This window comes from Canis lupus, chromosome 2 (genome assembly GCF_011100685.1).
Source record: "Canis lupus familiaris isolate Mischka breed German Shepherd chromosome 2, alternate assembly UU_Cfam_GSD_1.0, whole genome shotgun sequence".
Lineage (NCBI taxonomy): Eukaryota > Metazoa > Chordata > Mammalia > Carnivora > Canidae > Canis > Canis lupus.
Genome location: NC_049223.1, coordinates 71,434,824 through 71,454,174, shown reverse-complemented (window position 1 = coordinate 71,454,174; position 19,351 = coordinate 71,434,824). Strand labels below are relative to the sequence as shown.

Genomic DNA, 19,351 nt, shown 5'->3' with positions numbered 1-19,351 from the left:
AGCACTCCTGGGTGGCTCAGTTGGTTAAATATCTACCTTTGGCTCAGGACATGATCCCAGGGTTCTGGGGTGGAGCCCTACTTTGGGCTCCCTGCTTAGCAGGTAGTCTGCTTCTCCCTCTCCCTCTGCCCCTCCTGCCTCTTGTGCTCTTCCTCTCTTGCTCTCTAACAACAACAACAACAAAGTATTTGTCTAGTAAGTCCAACACCTAGGCCTCCTCAGGTACGGTTTTGTTGACTGCTTTTTCCCCTTATATAGACCATACTTTCCTCTTTATTTATGTATCTCGTAATTTCTTCAGAAAACTAAGTGTTTTAAATAATGTGGCAAGTCTGCCATTCAGATTCACCCCTCCCTCCTGTGGATTTCTTGTTGCTGTTTATTTAGTGACTTTCCTGGACTAAATATCTGTAGAGCCTGTATTTTTTGTTGTATATGGCCACTGAAGTCTCTGCTTGGTTGATTTAGTGGTTAGCTAATGATTAGACAAAGACTTCCTTAACTGTCTTGAACATTTAAATTATCCAGTAGCCTTTGCCAAGGGGGCTCTGTCTGTTGGCATATATTTGCAACGTTCCCTGCAGGCAATTTACAATTTTCCTTTAGCCATTACTACTTCCTGCCTGCACAGAATTTCAAGGTCAACCAGAGGTAAGATATCAGGGCGCTTTCAGGCTTTTCCTGGGTATGTGCACAGTCTGCAAATGCATGTGCCCTTCTAGATACCCAAGGGTTTCTAGAACATCAGGGTTTTCCAAAGTCCCTTATAGACCTCTTGTTCCTGAACTTTATGGTTTTTTTTGTTCAGTGTCCTGTTAGACTCTAGCTGACTGATATCACTGCCTTAGGCTGTGGGGATGTTAAACAGCTGCCACTGACTATGTTTTGAAAAATGTCTGAAGGATAGAGCTATTCACACAGAACAAACGGTGAGTCAGGTCAAATAAAGATACGGGGAGCAGTCAGATCACGTACTAACGGCTCTCTGGGGCTGGCGCTTTTCGGGAGCTCCAAATTTATTCTGTCCTTTTCAGTAGCTCCTCGGCTGCTGGTTTCCATAGCCACTGTAGTTGTGAGGTTCTTGGTTTTCAAGGCTAACAGAGTTAGGGAGATGGAAGTGGGAGTCAGGCTAGTTAAAATGCCATAATACTCACTGATCTTACCAAGATTCAGTTGTTGTTTTACTTACAATAAAATATACACAATATTTTGTGTAAACAAAGTTTACCATTTCTTAAAGGTATAGTCAGCAACATGAAGTACTTTCACGTTGTTCTATAACCATTGCCACCATCTATCTTCAGTACTTTTTCATTTTCCTAACTGAAACTTTATAACCATTAGTGATAATTCCTCATTCTCACTTCCCCTCAGCCCCTGGAAACAGCATCTGACTTTCTGTCTCTGAATTTGACTGCTGTAGGTAAAGTGGAATCATACAATCTTTTCCTTTTGGGTTTAGCTTATTTCATTTAGCATAATGTCTCAGGATTGACATTGTTGTAACATATGTCAGAATTTCGTTCCTTGTTCAGGCTGAATAATATGTTCCACATTTTATTTATCCATTCATCTGTTGATGAGTATTTGGGTTGTTTTTACCTTTTGGCTATTGTCACTAATGCTACTATGAACATGGGTATACAAATATGTGTTTGAATTCCTCTTTTCAGTTATTTTGGGTATATATCCAGAAGTAGAATTGCTGGATCATGCTATGATTCTGTTTTTAATCTTTTTTTTTTTTTTTTTAAGATTTATTTATTTATTTATTCAGAGAGAGCGAAAGAGAGGCAGAGACCCAGGCAGAGAGAGAAGCAGGCTCCATGCAGGGAGCCCAATGTGGGACTCGATCTGGGGTCTCCAGGATCACACCCGGGCTGCAGGCGGCACTAAGCCACTGCGCCACCGGGGCTGCCCTGTTTTTAATCTTTTTAAAGTAGGCTCCACACCTAGGGGGAGCTCAGTGTCGGGCTTGAACCCACAACCCTGAGATCAAGACCTGAACTGAGATCAACTGACCCAACTCAGTTGGGTGCTTAACCAACTGAGCCAACAAGGCACCCCTAAGTTTTTTAGGAACTGCCATGCTACTTTCACGGTGGCTGCACCATTTTGTTAGAGTACACAAGGGTTCCAATTTCTCCAGGTCCTCTTAACACTTGTTATTTTCTGTCTTTAATTTTGATAATATAAGCTTTATCTACTTTTTTTTTTTAATTTTTATTTATTTATGATAGTCACAGAGAGAGAGAGAGAGAGAGAGAGGCAGAGACACAGGCAGAGGGAGAAGCAGGCTCCATGCACTGGGAGCCCGATGTGGGACTCGATCCCGGGTCCCCAGGATCGCGCCCTGGGCCAAAGGCAGGCGCCAAACCGCTGCGCCACCCAGGGATCCCTATCTACTTTTTCTTTTGTTGCTTATGGTTTTGGTATCGTATCTAAGAAACCTAATTGCCTAACCAAAGGTCATAAATTTAGACCTGTCTTTTCTTCTAAGAGTCTAATTAGTTTTAGCTCTCATATTTCAATCCTTTATTTATTTTGAGTTAATTTTTGTGTGTGCGTGTGTGTGTTTTTTAAGGTTTTATTTATTTATCTATTCATGAGAGACAGAGAGAGAGAGAGAGGCAGAGACACAGGCAGAGGGAGAAGCAGGCTCCATTCAAAGAGCCCGATATGGGACTCATCCCCGGTCTCCAGGATCAGGCCCTGGGCTGAAGGCGGCGCTAAACCACTGAGCCACCCAGGCTGCCCAGTTTTTGTGTTTTCTATCTCATTTATTTCCACTCTAATCTTTACTGTTTACTTTTTCCCCCAGTGTCTTATGGTAAAGATTAGGTTATTGATTTGAGATCTTTCTTTTTAATGTAGGTGTTTACAGCTGAATGTTTCTAAGTACTGCTTTAGCTGTGTCCCATAAATTTTGACATTTTGTATCTTCATGTTTGTTATATGTGTTGAGAGAACAGCTCCTCCAGAATTCTGATTGGCCTCTCTTCCTGGGGGATACTTAGGATGGGAAGGTTGGTGTGATGAACTGTATCTGGGCTGTAACTGGTCTCCATGTTACAAATAATAATCATTACCTCCCTCCATTCTCCGTTCAGGTTCCCCTTGTCCTTAGCCGCCATCTCTTTTTTTTTTTTTTTTCTTTTTTTTTTTTTTTAAGTAGGCTCCACACCAGTGTGAAACCCACCTCAGGACTTGAACTTGTGATCCTGAGATCAAGATCTGAGCAGAGATCAAGAGTCAGATGCTTGCAGTATCTGGGTGACTCAGTAGAGTAGGTGGCTGACTCTTGGCTTGACTCAGGATTGGCCCATGTTGTGCTCTGTGCTTACTGGAGAGTCTGCCTGAGAATTCTCTTTCTCCCTGTGTCCTTCCCCTGCACATGCTATGCCTTTCTCTCTCTCAAATAAATACATCTTTTAAAAAATTACCTTTACAAAAAGTCCAGACACTTAACCAACTGAGCCACCCCGGTGTCCCCCATCTCCACCAATCTTTTTTTTTTTAATATTTTATTTATTTATTCATGAGAGACACACAGAGAGTGGCAGAGACACAGGCAGAGGGAGAAGCAGGCTCCATGCAGCGAGCCTGATGTGGGACTCGATCCCGGGTCTCCAGGATTATGCCCCGGGCTGAAGGCAGCGCCAAACTGCTGAGCCACCCGGGTTGCCCACATCTCCGCCAATCTTGATGGCTAGTACTTCGTGGTATGACCTAAACCCTCATTACTTAGGGATCTGAACCACTAGTTACCATGCTTTTCTCAGGCCAGAGTATCCAATTTGTTTACTCTCAGAATTGGGAAAGGGAGTACCAATAGGTACCCAAATGGGTCATCTGGGTTCCAGATATATTGTCATTGTCCCCTTCTAGAACAGCCACCCTACTTCTTTCTGATAATAAGGATCAGTTAATCCTGCCAAGATGGTAATTCCTCCTTATATCTAGGGATCACGAGCTGGGGCGGCTTTAGAGAGTTTCAAAACCGCAAGAGAAATAGGAAGCAAGATTGGGCAGACTGATCCTAGTCTAATTAAGGGATAGGGAGATTAGATATCTGTACTCAGTCAAATTTCTTTCAAAACATTCTTTTATTTTCATACTTGAGCATTCTAAACTGACAACTTACTTTAAATAACTTCTACATTCTTTAGGCAAAGCCAGTTCCTTCTAAGGTATCACTCATACCCTTTCTCAGGTACTTACATGAGTTTTGTTGTGGGGGGGTATTGTTTTACATAAAAATTTTCCTTTTTCCTTATACCCTCATAAATTCAAGTTGGGGATTGGAAAGGAAACTTACTTGAGTAAACTGAGAATAATATATTTTATTTTTTTAAGATTTTATTTATTTATTCATGAGAGACACAGAGAGAGAGAGAGGTAGAGACACAGGCAGAGGGAGAAGCAGGCTCCATGCGGGGAGCCCGACATGGGACTCGATCCCAGGTCTCCAGGATCACACCCTGGGCTGCAGGCGGCGCCAAACCGCTGTGCCACCGGGGCTGCCCGAGAATAATATATTTTAAAATGAAAATTAGCCTTAAATGTCTTACGATATTTTTATGCTATATATCTATATCTCACCTGTCTTAAATCCCAGTAGGTAATATTCTCATTTAATAAATTATACATTTCTATAATGTTCCAATTTTAAATTTTAATCAGCATTACTGAATTGGGTTAAAAAAAAACGTAAAAGGTGATGAATTTTATGTTGTAAATATATCATTTACCTTTTTCTCTTTTTAGAAACTACACCCCACCTCCCTAAACTGGTTAATAGTGGCATGGAAGATCCATTTGGTAAGTATCATCTGCATTTTTCTTAGTAAATGGTATTTGTGGGCCCTTTTTTTTTTTTTTTTTTGGCCTTTTTTTTCTCAAAAAAAATCATATTGCAGACTAGGAAGTACTTAAAATTTAAAAGAGGTGTTTAAAATATGCATCAGCAAAGAAAGGGATTAGAGGCCGTTTTTCTTGTTTAACCTTAGCATGCTGGAGTAAGATTTTGATTCAAGCATTTTATGATTCTTTGCCAAGTGTAAAGACGTCTGAATCTCCTTTTATACCAGTGTAACTTGAAGTATAGTAAAAATGTTACTAATGTTACATTCTACTCCTGCCCAGTTACCCCAGATAACTAAGGTCAGGTACTTGGGCTACTGGTACAAGTAATTAGATAGCTCAGGTTAATAGCTGTTGTCTTGCTTTAAGAAGATGGCTGAACACTTGGCAAGGTCTGAATTTCTCCACTGCTGTTAATGACCCTAAATGGCTTCATTAGGACCTTGGGTTCCCCTCCCCACCCAAGGGTATTTTACGAGTTCATCAGCATAATCCTCAATCTGAACACTAGAGGGCAGTCAGTACTTTTGTCATAAATTTTATTACCAAGAATTTATTACCAGATTTATCTGGAGGGGATTACTTATGAACAGTTTAGTAAATCGAGTTGATTTTGGTTGCTTGGTGACAAATCCTAAAGAACATGTACATATGACAAACTAGAGGAACATTTGACTACTCAGAGGTGGTTACTGGAAATTTATTTTTTCTCTTTGACCTCTTTACCTCACCTAACTTAAGCATAACTTAAGTTTAATTGGATCTAATTAAATTTATCATTAAATTAAATTTAATTTAAATTTAAATGTAACTTAAATTTACTAAGGAATACTAAAAAGAGAGTTGCTATGGTAGTTAGGGTTGGTCAGTAGTCAATTGAAACGTAAATCGAAATGTGCTTTTGATCACCAATATGAGAAAAAGGTTGTGTTCTGTGCTAGTGAGACTCTTCCTCTTATACTTTAAATCTTGGAATCTGTAACTTGATTAACATTTATATTCATAATGTGGATTCTAGAGAAAAATGGAATTTTCTTAGTTGCTTACAAAACATATAATATTTACTGGTTTATGGTCTGCTCAATACCACCTGATAAAGATAAGAATTATGAATGTAAAATAAGTTTGTTTCTAAGAAGATAGAGCCCCTGTAAGTTAGGGTGAGAATTTTGTTGTAATTAAATTAGCTAAGAATTATGTAGATAGATTGAAAAAGAATTATTTTGTTGTATTCTGAAAATAGAAGTGAGGGATTTTGACACATCAGGTTCCAGAGGGGACAGACCTATAGCCTAACCTATGTCACTGGCAACAAGTACTGTCAGTTTTCTTTGTAGTGATAGATTCACTTTTGTTCAGTTTTGAGAAAATGCCTATCAAATATGTAAGCTTGGATAATATAGTTACTCTTTAAGTAAAAACAGTATTTCATGAAAAAAACCTCAGTTCAGCTTGCAACACAAGTGCCTTTACTAAAGGTAGCAGTTATACTTAAGTTTATGTTATGTCATATATTAAGTATATGTCATTTCCTCATACAGAATAATAAAGGGACATGTACTGAAGGATTGAGATTTATTAAAACTAATAATTTTGCAGCTTTATCAAGGACATTCTTAAATTAAAACTGGCATTATTTTTAACTGTAATAACATGATAATGAAGACCATGAGTCCTATTACAGTTTGGTGCTGCTGCCTTGATTTGTGTTAAGGTACCAGCAGGTACTTGATTTGAGTAAGGTACCTTTTGCTCACTATTGCTTTTGTACCATTGATACAAGTGTCAACACTGTGAAAAAGGTGAATATTCCCTTAGTATTACTAAGTATATCTGTGTACCTCTTAGGCTCCTGGAAGAATCTCGGGGATCCCCAGGCATCTGGGGACCACACTTTCTTCAGTTTCCTGAGGTTTAAAGAGTCTATTCTATGGAAGAAAAGCAACTTTGGCAAAGTCAGGACTTGTCCTGGAAATTGTATTGGGCAGGGCTCCAGTGTGGACCCAGTCTTGGACAGGTGACAGAAATATGGTTAGACGGTGTGAGCTGTTCTCTGATTCCTCCCAAGTTGACCATGACCCACCTACAGCTTTTGGGAGTTCGGTTAAGACACTACTGTGGAAAAAAAAAAAAAAAAAGACACTACTGTGGGATGAATTGAGTGTTCTGAGTTCATTAAACAGCTAGCTCTGAGTATTTTGAGGAGAAATTCATCAGCATTTAGTGAAGATAAGCTGAGGACCAGGCTTACCTGGGCACTACATTCTTATATTCAAGAAGAGGGCAAATGGCAGCAGAGATTGTAGTGACAGCCACCTTCAGTATATCTCTTGAGTCACACTGTTCCAATCTGGACAGCTGTTTCTCTGGGTGTGGTGCACAGCTGTCATCCTGGATAGCCCTACTCAATCTCATGTCTTTCTCTTTCTTGATTGCCACATGCTTCGTGATGCTAGGCCTCCCAGAAGTTTCCTGATTCTCACCTCATTTTCCTTTAGCTCTGCCTCCTGGAGGATTTATTCATCTTTATCATCAATTAAAATTTTCTACTCTTATGTTCTGAACTTCTAGATCTCTTTTGTTCACAGAATATTTCTTTCATCATATCCTTTTATTGTCCTCAACAAACTTTCTTGGCCTTGCACAGTCCCTTTTCCCCTAAAGTTGCTTTTCTCTGTTTGTTTTGATCTGTTTTATGTTAGAGTTTTCCTCTGATGTCTCCTAATAATTAGCTGTCTGCTCATGATTAAGAGTGAGAAGCTTTAAATTAGAAGCTTTAAACGCATAGGCTGAATACCTCTGGGCCTTTCTGTAAGGTGAGCTTCTTGTCTGTCTCGTTGAGGAAGAAGCCCCAAGTCAGTAGGAGCTTATCTTCCCGTCACTGACTAGAGGTCTAGGAGGTAAGGGGTGAAGAGGATTGGTGGGGAGCATTATTGTGCACATGGTTGTCCAGTTCCCTTCAGCTTTTAGTGCTGTGTTCCCACCATCCACTGTCTTTTCTGTCTCCAGTCCAGAAGCCAGTTGTTTTATCCCTTCCAAGAAATAGACCTCTTGAATACTACCAGTGTTGGTGTGGGATGGACATTCAAAGTTCATGGAGTGGGGAAGGTGATAAAGGAATCAAATAGTTTTCACCTTAATTCTCTTTTTTTCCTTCCATTTCATCCCCAGTTTCAAAAGGACCTGATAGTGAAAGTATTATTCATTAATAATAATTTTTAGTGGAGGAGTTGGGGCGGGGGAGTAATGGCTGTACTATACATTAAGTGCTGGAGGAAGGAAGGGTCCAGGAAAGATATGTGTACAGTTTCTGCCACTGTGACACTTATACCCCACTGCTTTTAAAAATGGTTGTTACTGCTTCTGCTTTCTTCCTTCTTCCCTTATCATCTGTTATGGGTTAACAGCCACTCTTCCCATGGCATGCCAGAAAAGGGACTGAAACCCTGTCATATGAAGCTCCTAAAGGTTTTTGGGGTAGGAGAGGATCTGTATACTATATTGCCTTCCCAAAATCTTCTGACAACTTTTTAAAGTTTCTGTATACCCTCCCTTCCATAGAAGTGAACACAATTTGTTGAAAAAAAAAATTTTTGGTATGTGTTTGATGAAATAATTGTTTAACGAGATACATTATTAGTATGAATCCTGAATTTGAAGCTAGTTGCATATTTGTTCATATGCATGGTATTCTAGGAACAGATTTACAAGATAATATCTCCTTTGGATTAAAATTTGTATCACATAGAGAAAATGAGAAGTGGTATGTTGAAGTAGAAAACAAGCTATATCTAAGCAAATAAAATTAATTATTTTCTTCCTATTCTGTAACTGAATTTATAAGTCATTATAATGTTATAATGGGGTTTTTCCTAGCTATTCAAGGACATATGTTAAGGAGCCATGCTCAAAGCTAATGCACTTGACTTCGAAGTTCATAGGAAAACAGTATGCCTGCCTGGCTGGGTCAGTGGAGCATATGACTCTTGATATCAGGGTTGTGAGTTCAAACCACAAGTTGGGTTTAGAGGTTACTTTAAAAAAAAAAAAAACAAAAACAAAGTTCATGGGAAAACATTTTGTGATGCTATTATGTTGTTATCACTTGAAGTTCAAAATGTGTTTAATAACACAGCCTGCACTCCCTCTCCTTTATGAATGAAGACCAAAATATGAACTTAATTAGTTTTGAGATCCTTAGGGAGTAGGAGGTAAATTCCTTTGGAATTAAACTATGCCAAAAATGATATTTGTTCTATTTTTTCTAAGGTTTTGAATAGAAATTTTAAAAAAACATTATTAAAAACATATATTAAATATCTTCCTTTCTTGGTAGGACTATAAACTTATGGAGGGCAAGCTCTTTCTACTGTTACATTCCACTGTCCAAGAGTAAGCACACAATACATATTTGTATGTATTTCTTACTGTGGTTTTAAATTTTCTGTGTAAAGTAGAATTACCAGGGGTGCCAGGTAGCTCAGTCAGATAAACAGCTGACTCTTGGTTTCGGCTCGGATCATGATCTTGTCATGATCTTAAGCCCCACATCGGACTCTGTGCTCGGTGTAGAGTCTGCTTGAGAGTCTCTCCCTCTCCCTCCAGCTCATGTTCTCTCTCTCTCATAAATAAATCTGTGAAAAAAAAAAAGGTAGAATTACCAATCTTTTTTTTTTTTTTAAGATTTTATTTATTTATTCATGAGAGACACAGAAAGAGAGGCAGAGACACAGGCAGAGGGAGAAGCAGGCTCCATGCAGGGATCCCGACGTGGGACTCGATCCTGGGTCTCCAGGATCACACGCTGGGCTGAAGGTGGCGCTAGACCTCTGAGCCACCCAGGCTGCCCCTAGAATTACCAATTTTAAGGGAAATAGAGTGCATAGAACATCAGCCTCTGTAAACTTTAATAGTACAGATACTGTGTAATTTTTTTTTCTGTCATTAGAAAAAGATGAACCATAGTGGTAATGCAAGCCTGAAAAGTGGTAGTGGTGACAGTTCTGACTCTCTCTCATCTCTTTTCAGCATTTTTCATCCCTTCTGACTACTCCTTGTCCTAGAACATCATAGCAAGTGGGATAAGTCGGATAAATGTGTAGACTAGTTTCCATCTGAATTTACTTTTGCATACTGAGCTCTTATCAGTGTGTCATCAACACTGCATAGGCAATGATTATAGAAATTAAACTTAAAAGGAAGTAATAGGAGAGATGAATGGCTTTCACTTATCATTCTGTATTTGCCTGTATGGTTTGCATCTTCAAACTAAATACATGTGTTACTTTTATTTTTCAAAACATAAACGGAATTTTTTCTTTTTTTTTTTTTTATAAACAGGGATTTTATCTGGGTTGTACTGTTAAGGACATTTTTGTTTCTTCTTTATATTTCTCAGTGTTAAAAATAAAATTTATAGGTGTACCTAGGTGGCTCAGTGGTTGAGCGTCTGCCTTTGGCTCAGGTTGTCATCCCAGGGTCCTGGGATCAAGTCCCACATTGAGCTCCCCATAGGGAGCCTACTTCTCCCTCTGCCTATGTCTCTGCCTCTCTCTGTGTCTCTCATGAAAAAATCTTTTTTTTTATGGTGAAAAAATTTATATTTATATATATTTTTTAAGATTTTATTTATTTATTCATGACAGACAGAGAGAGAAAGAGAGAGAGGCAGAGACACAGACAGAGGGAGAAGCAGGCTCCATGCAGGGAGCCTGATGTGGGACTCGATCCCGGGTCTCCAGGATCACGCCCTGGGCTGAAGGCAGGCACTAAACCTCTGAGCCACCGGGGCTGCCCTATATTTAGATTTATAGCCAGCTGGACTCAGTTTAGATGATCCCAATCTGATCAAGGTGTTGACCTTGGCCACATCAGTGTCATGGAGCTTCTTCACAGTCTGTTTGATCTGGTGCTTATTGGCCTTGACATCCACAATGAACACAAGTGTGTTGTTGTCTTCTATTTTCTTCATGACTGACTCAGTAGTAGGAGAACTTGATGGCATAGTGATCAAGCTTGTTTCTCCTGGGAGCGCTCTTTCAAGGATATTTGGGCTGCCTTTGGAGACCCAGGGTCTTGGGTCATTGGAATGTAGGTGATGTATGGATCTTCTTTTTTTTTTTTTTTGTGACTGTGTATGCCTTTTAGCACCACTTTCTTAGCTTTCAAAGCCTTTGCTTTGGCTTTGACTTCAGCTTTGGGAGGGGCAGAGGCTTCCTTCTTCTCCTTCGGCACCATCTTCATGAAAGGCTAAATAAAATCTTTAAAAAAAATAAAATAAAATTTATAAAACTAATTTCTCGACTTAAAAGATAATAAAAAGATTTTGTTAAAGGGAATTAAATACTATAATGGTCATTTTACATGTGCAGTTTAACTGCTATGCCTAAAATAACCATGTTATATCTCTGCATAATAGTACAGTCTTTTAAAATATAAGACATTTTATTCTTCTCATGAATTAGAATTAGGTTAATTAACCTATCAGACTCCAGCACAATTGACTTGTTCCTCAGCCACTCATTTGTTCAGTGAACACTGAGCAAAATCAGCAATCAGCAAAACAGCATTTTTTTTAAGATTTTATTTATTTATTCATGAGAGAGAGAGAGAGAGGCAGAGACACAGGCAGAGGGAGAAGCAGCTCCATGCAGGGAGCCTGACGTTGGACTCGATCCCGGGATTCCAGGATCACACCCTGGATTGAAGGCGGCACTAAACCGCTGAGCCATCCAGGGATTCCCCGACAGCATGTTTTAATAGTTAAGCCCTCAGGCTCTGGAGTCAGAGAAACTTGAGTTCAGATCCCAGTTCTGCCATTTCTTGGCTATGTCCTTTTAGGCAATACGGTTACTTGCTGAACTTCAGGTTACTTGCTGAACTTCAGTTTACGTGTAAAATAAGGATAGGGATTTTGCCTTTCCCACAGGTTGCTAATAAGAATTAAATGAATTCATACTTGTAATATTTGTTTTTTTTTTATTTTTTAATTTTTTTTTCTTTATTTATTTATGATAGTCACACAGAGAGAGAGGCAGAGACACAGGCAGAGGGAGAAGCAGGCTCCATGCACCGGGAGCCTGATGTGGGACTCAATCCCGAGTCTCCAGGATCGCGCCCTGGGCCAAAGGCAGGCGCCAAACCACTGCGCCACCCAGGGATCCCCCATACTTGTAATATTTATAACATGGTGCCAAACACAGAGTAAATATATACTAACTGAATGTCTCAGACTCTAAGGGTATAAACATGAATAAGACATGATCCCTGTTTTTTTTTTTTTTTTAAGATTTTATTTATTTATTCATGAGAGACACAGAGAGAGAAGCAGGATCTCTGCAGGGAGCCCGATGTGGGACTCAATCCCGGGACCCCAGGACCACGCTCTGGGTCGAAGGCAGGCACCAAACCGCTGAGCCATCCAGGGATCCCCCAGAAGATTCCTTTTTTAAAATTTTTGCTTATATGTGACTAATTGAGATGCAATTTATATACAATAAAAGTTACCATTTATAGGTATATATTCCTGTTTTTTCAATTAGCAATAATCACACCTCAGATAAACCTCATTGGCTACGATACTGCCACTGCTCAAAGCAATATATATTCCTGTTTTTTGATAAATGTGTAAGATTGCATAACCCATACTACAATCAGGGTATAGGATATTTCTTTCACCCAAAAACTACCCCGCTTACCTTTTTAAATAATTTCCATCTAATCCTTCCACCCTCAGCCTCTGGCAACTTGGACCTGAATTCTGTCCCTTTTTCTATAGTGGTATATAAATAGAGTTGTACACCACATAGCCTTTTCTGTTTTTTTTTTCCACTTAGCATAATGCTATTGAGATTCATACTTGCTGTTGCATGTATCAGTGGTTCATTCCTTTCATACCTTTTCAAGAATGTCATATACTTGGAATCATAGCCTTTTGAGATTGATTTCTTTTCTTTTTTAAACATTTTATTATTCATGAGAGAGACAGAGAGAGAGAGAGAGAGAGAGAGGCAGAGACACAGGCAGAGGGAGAAGTAGGCTCCATGCAGGGAGCCCGATGTGGGACTCGATCCCCGGTCTCCAGGATCAGGCCCTGGGCCAAAAGTGGCGCTAAACCACTGAGCCACCCGGGCTGCCCTACATTGTTTATTATTATTATTATTTTAAGATTTATTTATTTCAGAGAGAGAGAGTATTGGGTGGCAGAAGAGAAGGGAGAGGGAAAGAGAGGGAGCAAGAACATTCCCAGCTGAGCAGGGAGCATGAAGCAGGACTGAATCCCAAACCCTGGGATCATGACCTGAGCCAAAACCAAGAGCTGGACACCCGAGCAGCCCTGCTTATTATTATAATAGTTATATTTTAAGATCTAAAATGGTATCCCTTTATTATTCTACCTTTTCAGGCTTTTTTTTTTTTTTTAAGATTTTTTTTATTTACTCAGGAGAGACACACAGAGAGAGGCAGAGACATAGGCAGAGGGAGAAGCAGGCTCCATGCGGGGAGCCCGATGTGGGATGCTATCCTGGGACCTCCGGATAATGCCCTGAATTAAAGACAGACATTCAACCACCCAGGCACCTCTTGTTTGTTATTTATCTAAAGAAATAGGGACACCTGGGTGGCTCAGCATTTGGGCATCTGCCTTTGGCTCAGGGCGTGATCCTGGGGTCCCGGGATTGAGTCTCACATGGGGCTCCCTGCATGGATCCTGCTTCTTCCTCTGCCTATGTCTCTACCTCTTTCTGTGTCTCTCATAAATAAATAAAAGAAATAGCCATTAGTCACAGATCCTCACAGGTAATTCTGATGTTCTCTCTGGCTGAGAATCATTTGCCCACATGAATCACAGATATAACATGGAGTCCAGTGGTGGACCTTTCTGGATTGAAAATCAGGGGGCCAGCCTGATTTTTTTCCCAATTGCATGCTTCTGCTTTCTCTTACTTGTAAAGATAAGTAGAGGTGGGTAGAGAGGGTCCTTTTCTTTCTTTCTTTCTTTTTTTTTTTTTTAAGATTTTATCCATTTATTCATGAGAGACACAGAGAGAGAGGTAGAGACATAGGCAGAGGGAGAAGCAGGCTCCCCACGGGAATCCTGATGTAGGACTCAATCCCAGGACACCGGGATCACAACCCAAGCTGAAAGCAGATGTTCAACCACTGAGCCAGTTGCCCCTAAATATCTTTAATTTTAAAAATGTATTTCCTCAACTTTATTTCAAAATCAGATTAAGAATGATCACTGGGTTTTCCTTTTTTTTTTTTTTTTGGTATATATTTAAAAAAAATTTTTTTTATTGGAATTCAATTTGCCAACATATAGCATAACACCCAGTGCTCATCCCGCCAAGTGCCCCCCTCAGTGCCCATCACCCAGTCACCCCAACCCCCCGCCCACCTCCCCTTCCACTACCCCTTGTTCATTTCCCAGAGTTAGGTGTCTCTCATGTTTTGTCACCCTCACAGATATTTTCACTCATTTTCTCTCCTTTCCCTTTATTCCCTTTCACTAATTTTTATATTCCCCAAATGAATGAGACCATATAATGTTTGTCCTGATCACTGGGATTTTAAAATTGATAATGAAACTAGTATAAACATTTCCCATTAGGCAGGAAACCATTAATTTCAAAACGGCCTCAGTGGTTGTCTTCTTGGGCTTGATCAGTGTTCTGTCATGTTAGAAATGACCTTTCATGGGGTGCCTGGCTGGCTTAGTCAGTATAGCATGAGACTCTTGATGTCGGGGTTGTGAGTTTGAACCTCACATTGGGGGTAGAGTTTACTTTAAAAGAAATGACCCAGGGCAACCCAGGTGGCTCAGCGGTTTAGAGCCGCCTTCAGCCCAGGGTGTGATCCTGGGGACCCAGATCGAGTCCCGCATCCGGTTCCCTGCATGGGGCCTGCTTCTCCCTCTGCCTGTGTCTCTGCCTCTCTGTCTCACTCTCTCACTCTCTCTGTCTCTCATAAATTAATTAATTAATTAATTAATCTTTAAAAATAAAATAAAATACCTTTCATGGTAGAACTTTGACTTGACCCAAAAACAGCACAGTATTTACAAGATTGCTGTTTGAACATCAGTGGGGTCCAGAACCCATGCACGTGTGCATACACACACATCCCCTAATGGAGGCTTCCATTACAAGAAGGTGACAGCAGTATAATGGATTGTTTGTGGAATGGTAGTTGTGGCTTTCAGTTCCTTATTGAAGATTTGCTTTGTTTTTTCTTCATCAAACCAGCATTTTTCTGGTGGTAGCCAGAATAACATCAGATTGTATTGTAGTCTTTAGGGGGCACGTAGGTGGCTCGGTGATTGAGTGTCTGCCTTCAGCTCAGGTAGTGATCCTGGTGTCCTGGGATCCAGCCCCACATCAGGGTCCCCACAGGGAGCCTGCTTCTCCCTCTGCCTGTGTCTCTGCCTCTCTCTCGCTCTATGTCTATCATGAATAAATAACAAATAAAAATCTAAAAATAAATAAATAAATAAATTTTTGTTGGCACACTGCCCTAACTACCATGAAGGGAAAAAAATGAATAAGATACAGTTTCAGCTCTCAAAGAGGAGTATAAGAACTATCAATATGAGCCAAAATGAAGAAATGTTTTTATACATATACAAAGAGTTGTGTTATTCAGCATGACTTTTACTTAAGGACATTATCAAACAAGATTTGCTTGTATAGCTGTTTCCTTTTCTAAATCTGTGTTCTTTGAACAGTTCAGGGGCAATTTCTTTTCTTTTTTTTTTTTTAAGATTTTATTTATTTATTCGTGAGAGACACAGAGAGAGAGGCAGAGACACAGGCCGAGGGAGAAGCAGGCTCCACTCAGGGACCCTGATGTGGAACTTGATCCCGAGACTCCAGAATCACGCCCTGGGCTGAAAGCAGACGCTCAACTGCTGAGCCACCCAGGCATCCCTAGTGACAGTTTTCTTTTCTTTCCTTTTTTCTTTTCTTTTCTTTTCTTTTCTTTTCTTTTCTTTTCTTTTCTTTTCTTTCTTTTCTTTTCTTTTCTTTTCTTTTCTTTTTTAAGATTTTATTTATTTATTCATGAGAGATACAGAGAGAGAGAGAGAGAGAGAGAGAGAGAGGCAGAGACACAGGCAGAGGGAGAAGCAGGCTCCATGCAGGGAGCCCGATGCGGGACTCGATCCTGGGTCTCCAGGATCAGGCCCTGGGCTGAAGGCGGCGCTAAACCACTAAGCCACCAGAGCTGCCCTGGCAGTTTCTTTAAGGAGAACTTTTTGTTGTTTTGTCTTGTATTCAGAAAATTTGTAAAACCTGAGGAGATAAGAAAAACTAGGGATTTCCTAATTATCTTAAAGATATAGAGGGACAGGGAACCTTAGTCGTGTAGTCAGTTAAGTATCTGACTCTTGATTGCAGCCCAGGTCATGATCTCAACGTTCTGAGATTGAGCCCCCCATTGGGTTCCATGCTAAGGGGGAAGTTGACTCTCTGAAAGTCTCTCTCCCCTCTGTCCTCCCCAGCTCCCTGACTCTCCCTTCTCTGTCTCTCTCAAGTAAATGAGTAAATCTTTTTAAAAAAAGATAGACCTAGACAGTACATGATGATGAAACATACTTTTATATTGCTAATAATGCTCCCAGGATGGGTTAAAGGTGCTTCAGTAATTTGTGTTTCTCATAAAACACTGGAGCTGGAGTATTTTTGTTGTAGGTTTAGTTTGAGGAGTAAGAGGTAGAAATGTCTCTGTCCGAAAAACCCAACTTTTCTTGATTTTAGACCTTTATTTTCTAAGAAATTCCTTTAAAAATTGGTTTTATGATAAGCATCATTCTTGGTGGTTGTACTGGAAATATCAGGGATGAACTAAGAGAACAAATGTGTATTTTAACGTTGCTGTTTGGACAGTTTGCAAAACTGCTCTGTTCCTAAGTTTTACTCTTGTTATATAAAACCTCCTAGAGTTTTTCTAAGATTCAAAATAAATTCTGTGAATTCAGCATATTTTCAGGTCTACAGTGTATTATTAGGAGTAGAGATTCACCTCCAGATTACTTAGACATGAACCCCTGTTTTGCCATTTATTAGCTCTGAACTCACTGGACAAGTTTACCCCTCTGTGACTCAGTTTCCTCATCTATTAAATGGGATAATAAAAGGAATACTTACATGCTTGTGAGAATTAGATTAATTAATACATGTAAAATACTTAGACCAGGGGCACTTGGGTGGCTCAGTTGGTGAAGCATCCAGCTCTTGATTTTGGCTCGGGTCATGATCTCAAAGTCACAAGATAGAGCCCTGATCAGGCTCCACACTCAGCGCAGAGTCTGCTTAAGATTCTCTGTCTCCCTCTGCCCCTTCCCCTGCTCACACATGCACTCGCTCTCTCTCTCTCTCTCTCTCCTCTCTCAAATAAATAAATCTTTAAAGGGGGGGGGGGCAGATGCCTCGGCGGTTGGGCATCTGCCTTTGGCTCGGGGTGTAATCCGGGAGTCCCAGGATTAAGTCCTGCATCAGGTTCCTTTGTGGAGCCTGCTTCTCCCTCTGCCTATGTCTCTACCTCTCTCTGTCTCCCATGAATAAATAAATAAAATCTTAAAAAAAAAAAAAAGAAGAAGAGGGATACCTAACTCAGTCTTAAGTGTCAAAAGGAAGATGTTCAGAGAAGGCTTTGAAGAGGAAGTGACACATAAACTGGAATTTGAAGAGCAGGAGTTAGCCAGATGAGGGATTGTAGGGAGGAAGAGGACTTTCCAGGCAACTAGAACAGCAGGTACATAGGTAGATAGACCCAGGAGAACATGTTATAGTTTAGGAATTTCAGGTGGTGCAGTGGGACTAAAAATTAGTGCTAGAACTGAAGATGAGCAGGTATGGGAGAGGAGTGAGAGAAGAGGCTTGCTAGAAAGATGGGCTTGCATCAGGGTTTGAAGGATTTTTTTGTAATCTGTAAAGAACATTGTTAAATTTGTGCTGTTATAAACATCACTATGGCACCACTGTTGAGGACAGATTAGAAAGGAATAAAACTGGAAGCAGTAAGAAATAATCTATCACTGCCCCAAGCACACATAGGAGGATGTCAGAATTGAAAGCTGTGCGCCACAAACAAATTCTGTCAGACTGGGAAGATTTATAAAATTGTGTAAAGATACAGAAAACTTTTTTCCCAAGTGCATGAATCCTAGAAGAATTATTTCAGCCATTTATCTCTTTTCTTTTCCTTCACTACAACAAACTGGTTGTCAGCTCTTCCTTGGATTTTAGGATTCTGAAGACCCCTGTTGTGTAGGCCTGGAAACCAAGTGAGTATTGGTACAGTGTTTAATAGCTAATTGGATCCTAATACATTTAGGGCTCTTTCAATAAAATAAATTATTTTTAGGCTGAAAAAACAATAGTCAGATTTGTATCTTGAAAGATTTTTTTTTTTTTTTTTTTTTTTTTTAAAGACATTTTCTTTTTTTTTTTTTTTTTTTTAATTTATTTATGATAGTAACAGAGGGAGAGAGAGAGAGGCAGAGACACAGGCAGAGAGAGAAGCAGGCTCCATGCACCGAGAGCCCGACGTGGGATTCAATCCTGGGTCTCCAGGATCGCGCCCTGGGCCAAAGGCAGGCGCCAAACCGCTGCGCCACCCAGGGATCCCATATCTTGAAAGATTTTATTTGGTGATTACATTTTTATAGCCTCAGTAGTGCTAATAAAGATTAGCTTTTCCAAAAGGTTAGCTAGGATTAAGCTTTGGCATAGGCAGGTGAGCGAAAATGCACGTTGACCATATTTTCTCTGACCTTATTAGATTGTTTTCCTACAATGTTAATGTGTTTCACTGTTATTTTTTTTTAAGATTTTATTTTTAAGTAATCTTTTATATCCAACATAGGACTTGAACTTACTACAATCCTGAGATCAAGAGTCTAATGCTATGGGGGCCCCCACTGTTACTTTTTTTTTTAAGATTTTATTTATTCATGATAGACACAGGGGGGAGGGGGGCCCAGAGACACAGGCAGGGAGAAGCAGGCTCCATGCCGGAAACCTGATGTGGGACTCGATCCTGGGACCCCAGGATTGGGCCCTGGGCCATAGGCAGGCACCAAACCGCTGAGCCACCCAGGGATCCCCTGTTACTTTTTTTAAAAATCAAGATTTAGAAGCACAATTTTGTATAACCCAAAACATAATTTCTTTTTGAATTTAGAAATTATATGCATAACCTTTTTTCTCCCTGCACTTCATCTCCTAGAATCTGTGGTTGTGAAAAAGATTTGAGGGCTTTGAGGGAAGATATAGTACAAAAGAGGTATATACCTCATACATGGAAATCAAAGAATAAAATGCATTTGAATTTCCAGTTGGAGCAAGTTTGATAGAAACACCATTAATATAGTCATCCTTGGTTCCTATTGCAGGAATTATTGTTGACTCATAGTGTAGCCAGGTGTTCATTACTCAGAATTTTTATTTCGTAGACGATGAAGGCTTTATTCTCCTGCACATGGTCT

General features: G+C 40.0%; 1 protein-coding gene and 1 non-coding gene across 5 annotated transcripts in view; one reads left to right on the top strand and one right to left on the bottom strand.

Annotated features, from left to right (window-relative positions):
* PHACTR4 (phosphatase and actin regulator 4) overlaps window positions 1-19,351 on the top strand; it is a 98,546-nt gene that overhangs the window by 20,132 nt on the left and 59,063 nt on the right. For all 4 annotated transcript variants that reach the window (XM_038531370.1, XM_038531368.1, XM_038531367.1 and 1 more), the window contains exon 2: window positions 4,768-4,821. Coding sequence is in view for 3 of the 4 variants with exons in the window: in XM_038531368.1 (XP_038387296.1) it covers window positions 4,806-4,821 (16 nt within the window). In the remaining variant the exon portion in view is untranslated. The remainder of the gene's footprint in view (window positions 1-4,767; window positions 4,822-19,351) is intronic.
* Window positions 12,326-12,461, bottom strand: LOC119870589. The gene has a single exon (XR_005356246.1). It is a non-coding gene; the product is annotated as a U4 spliceosomal RNA (small nuclear RNA).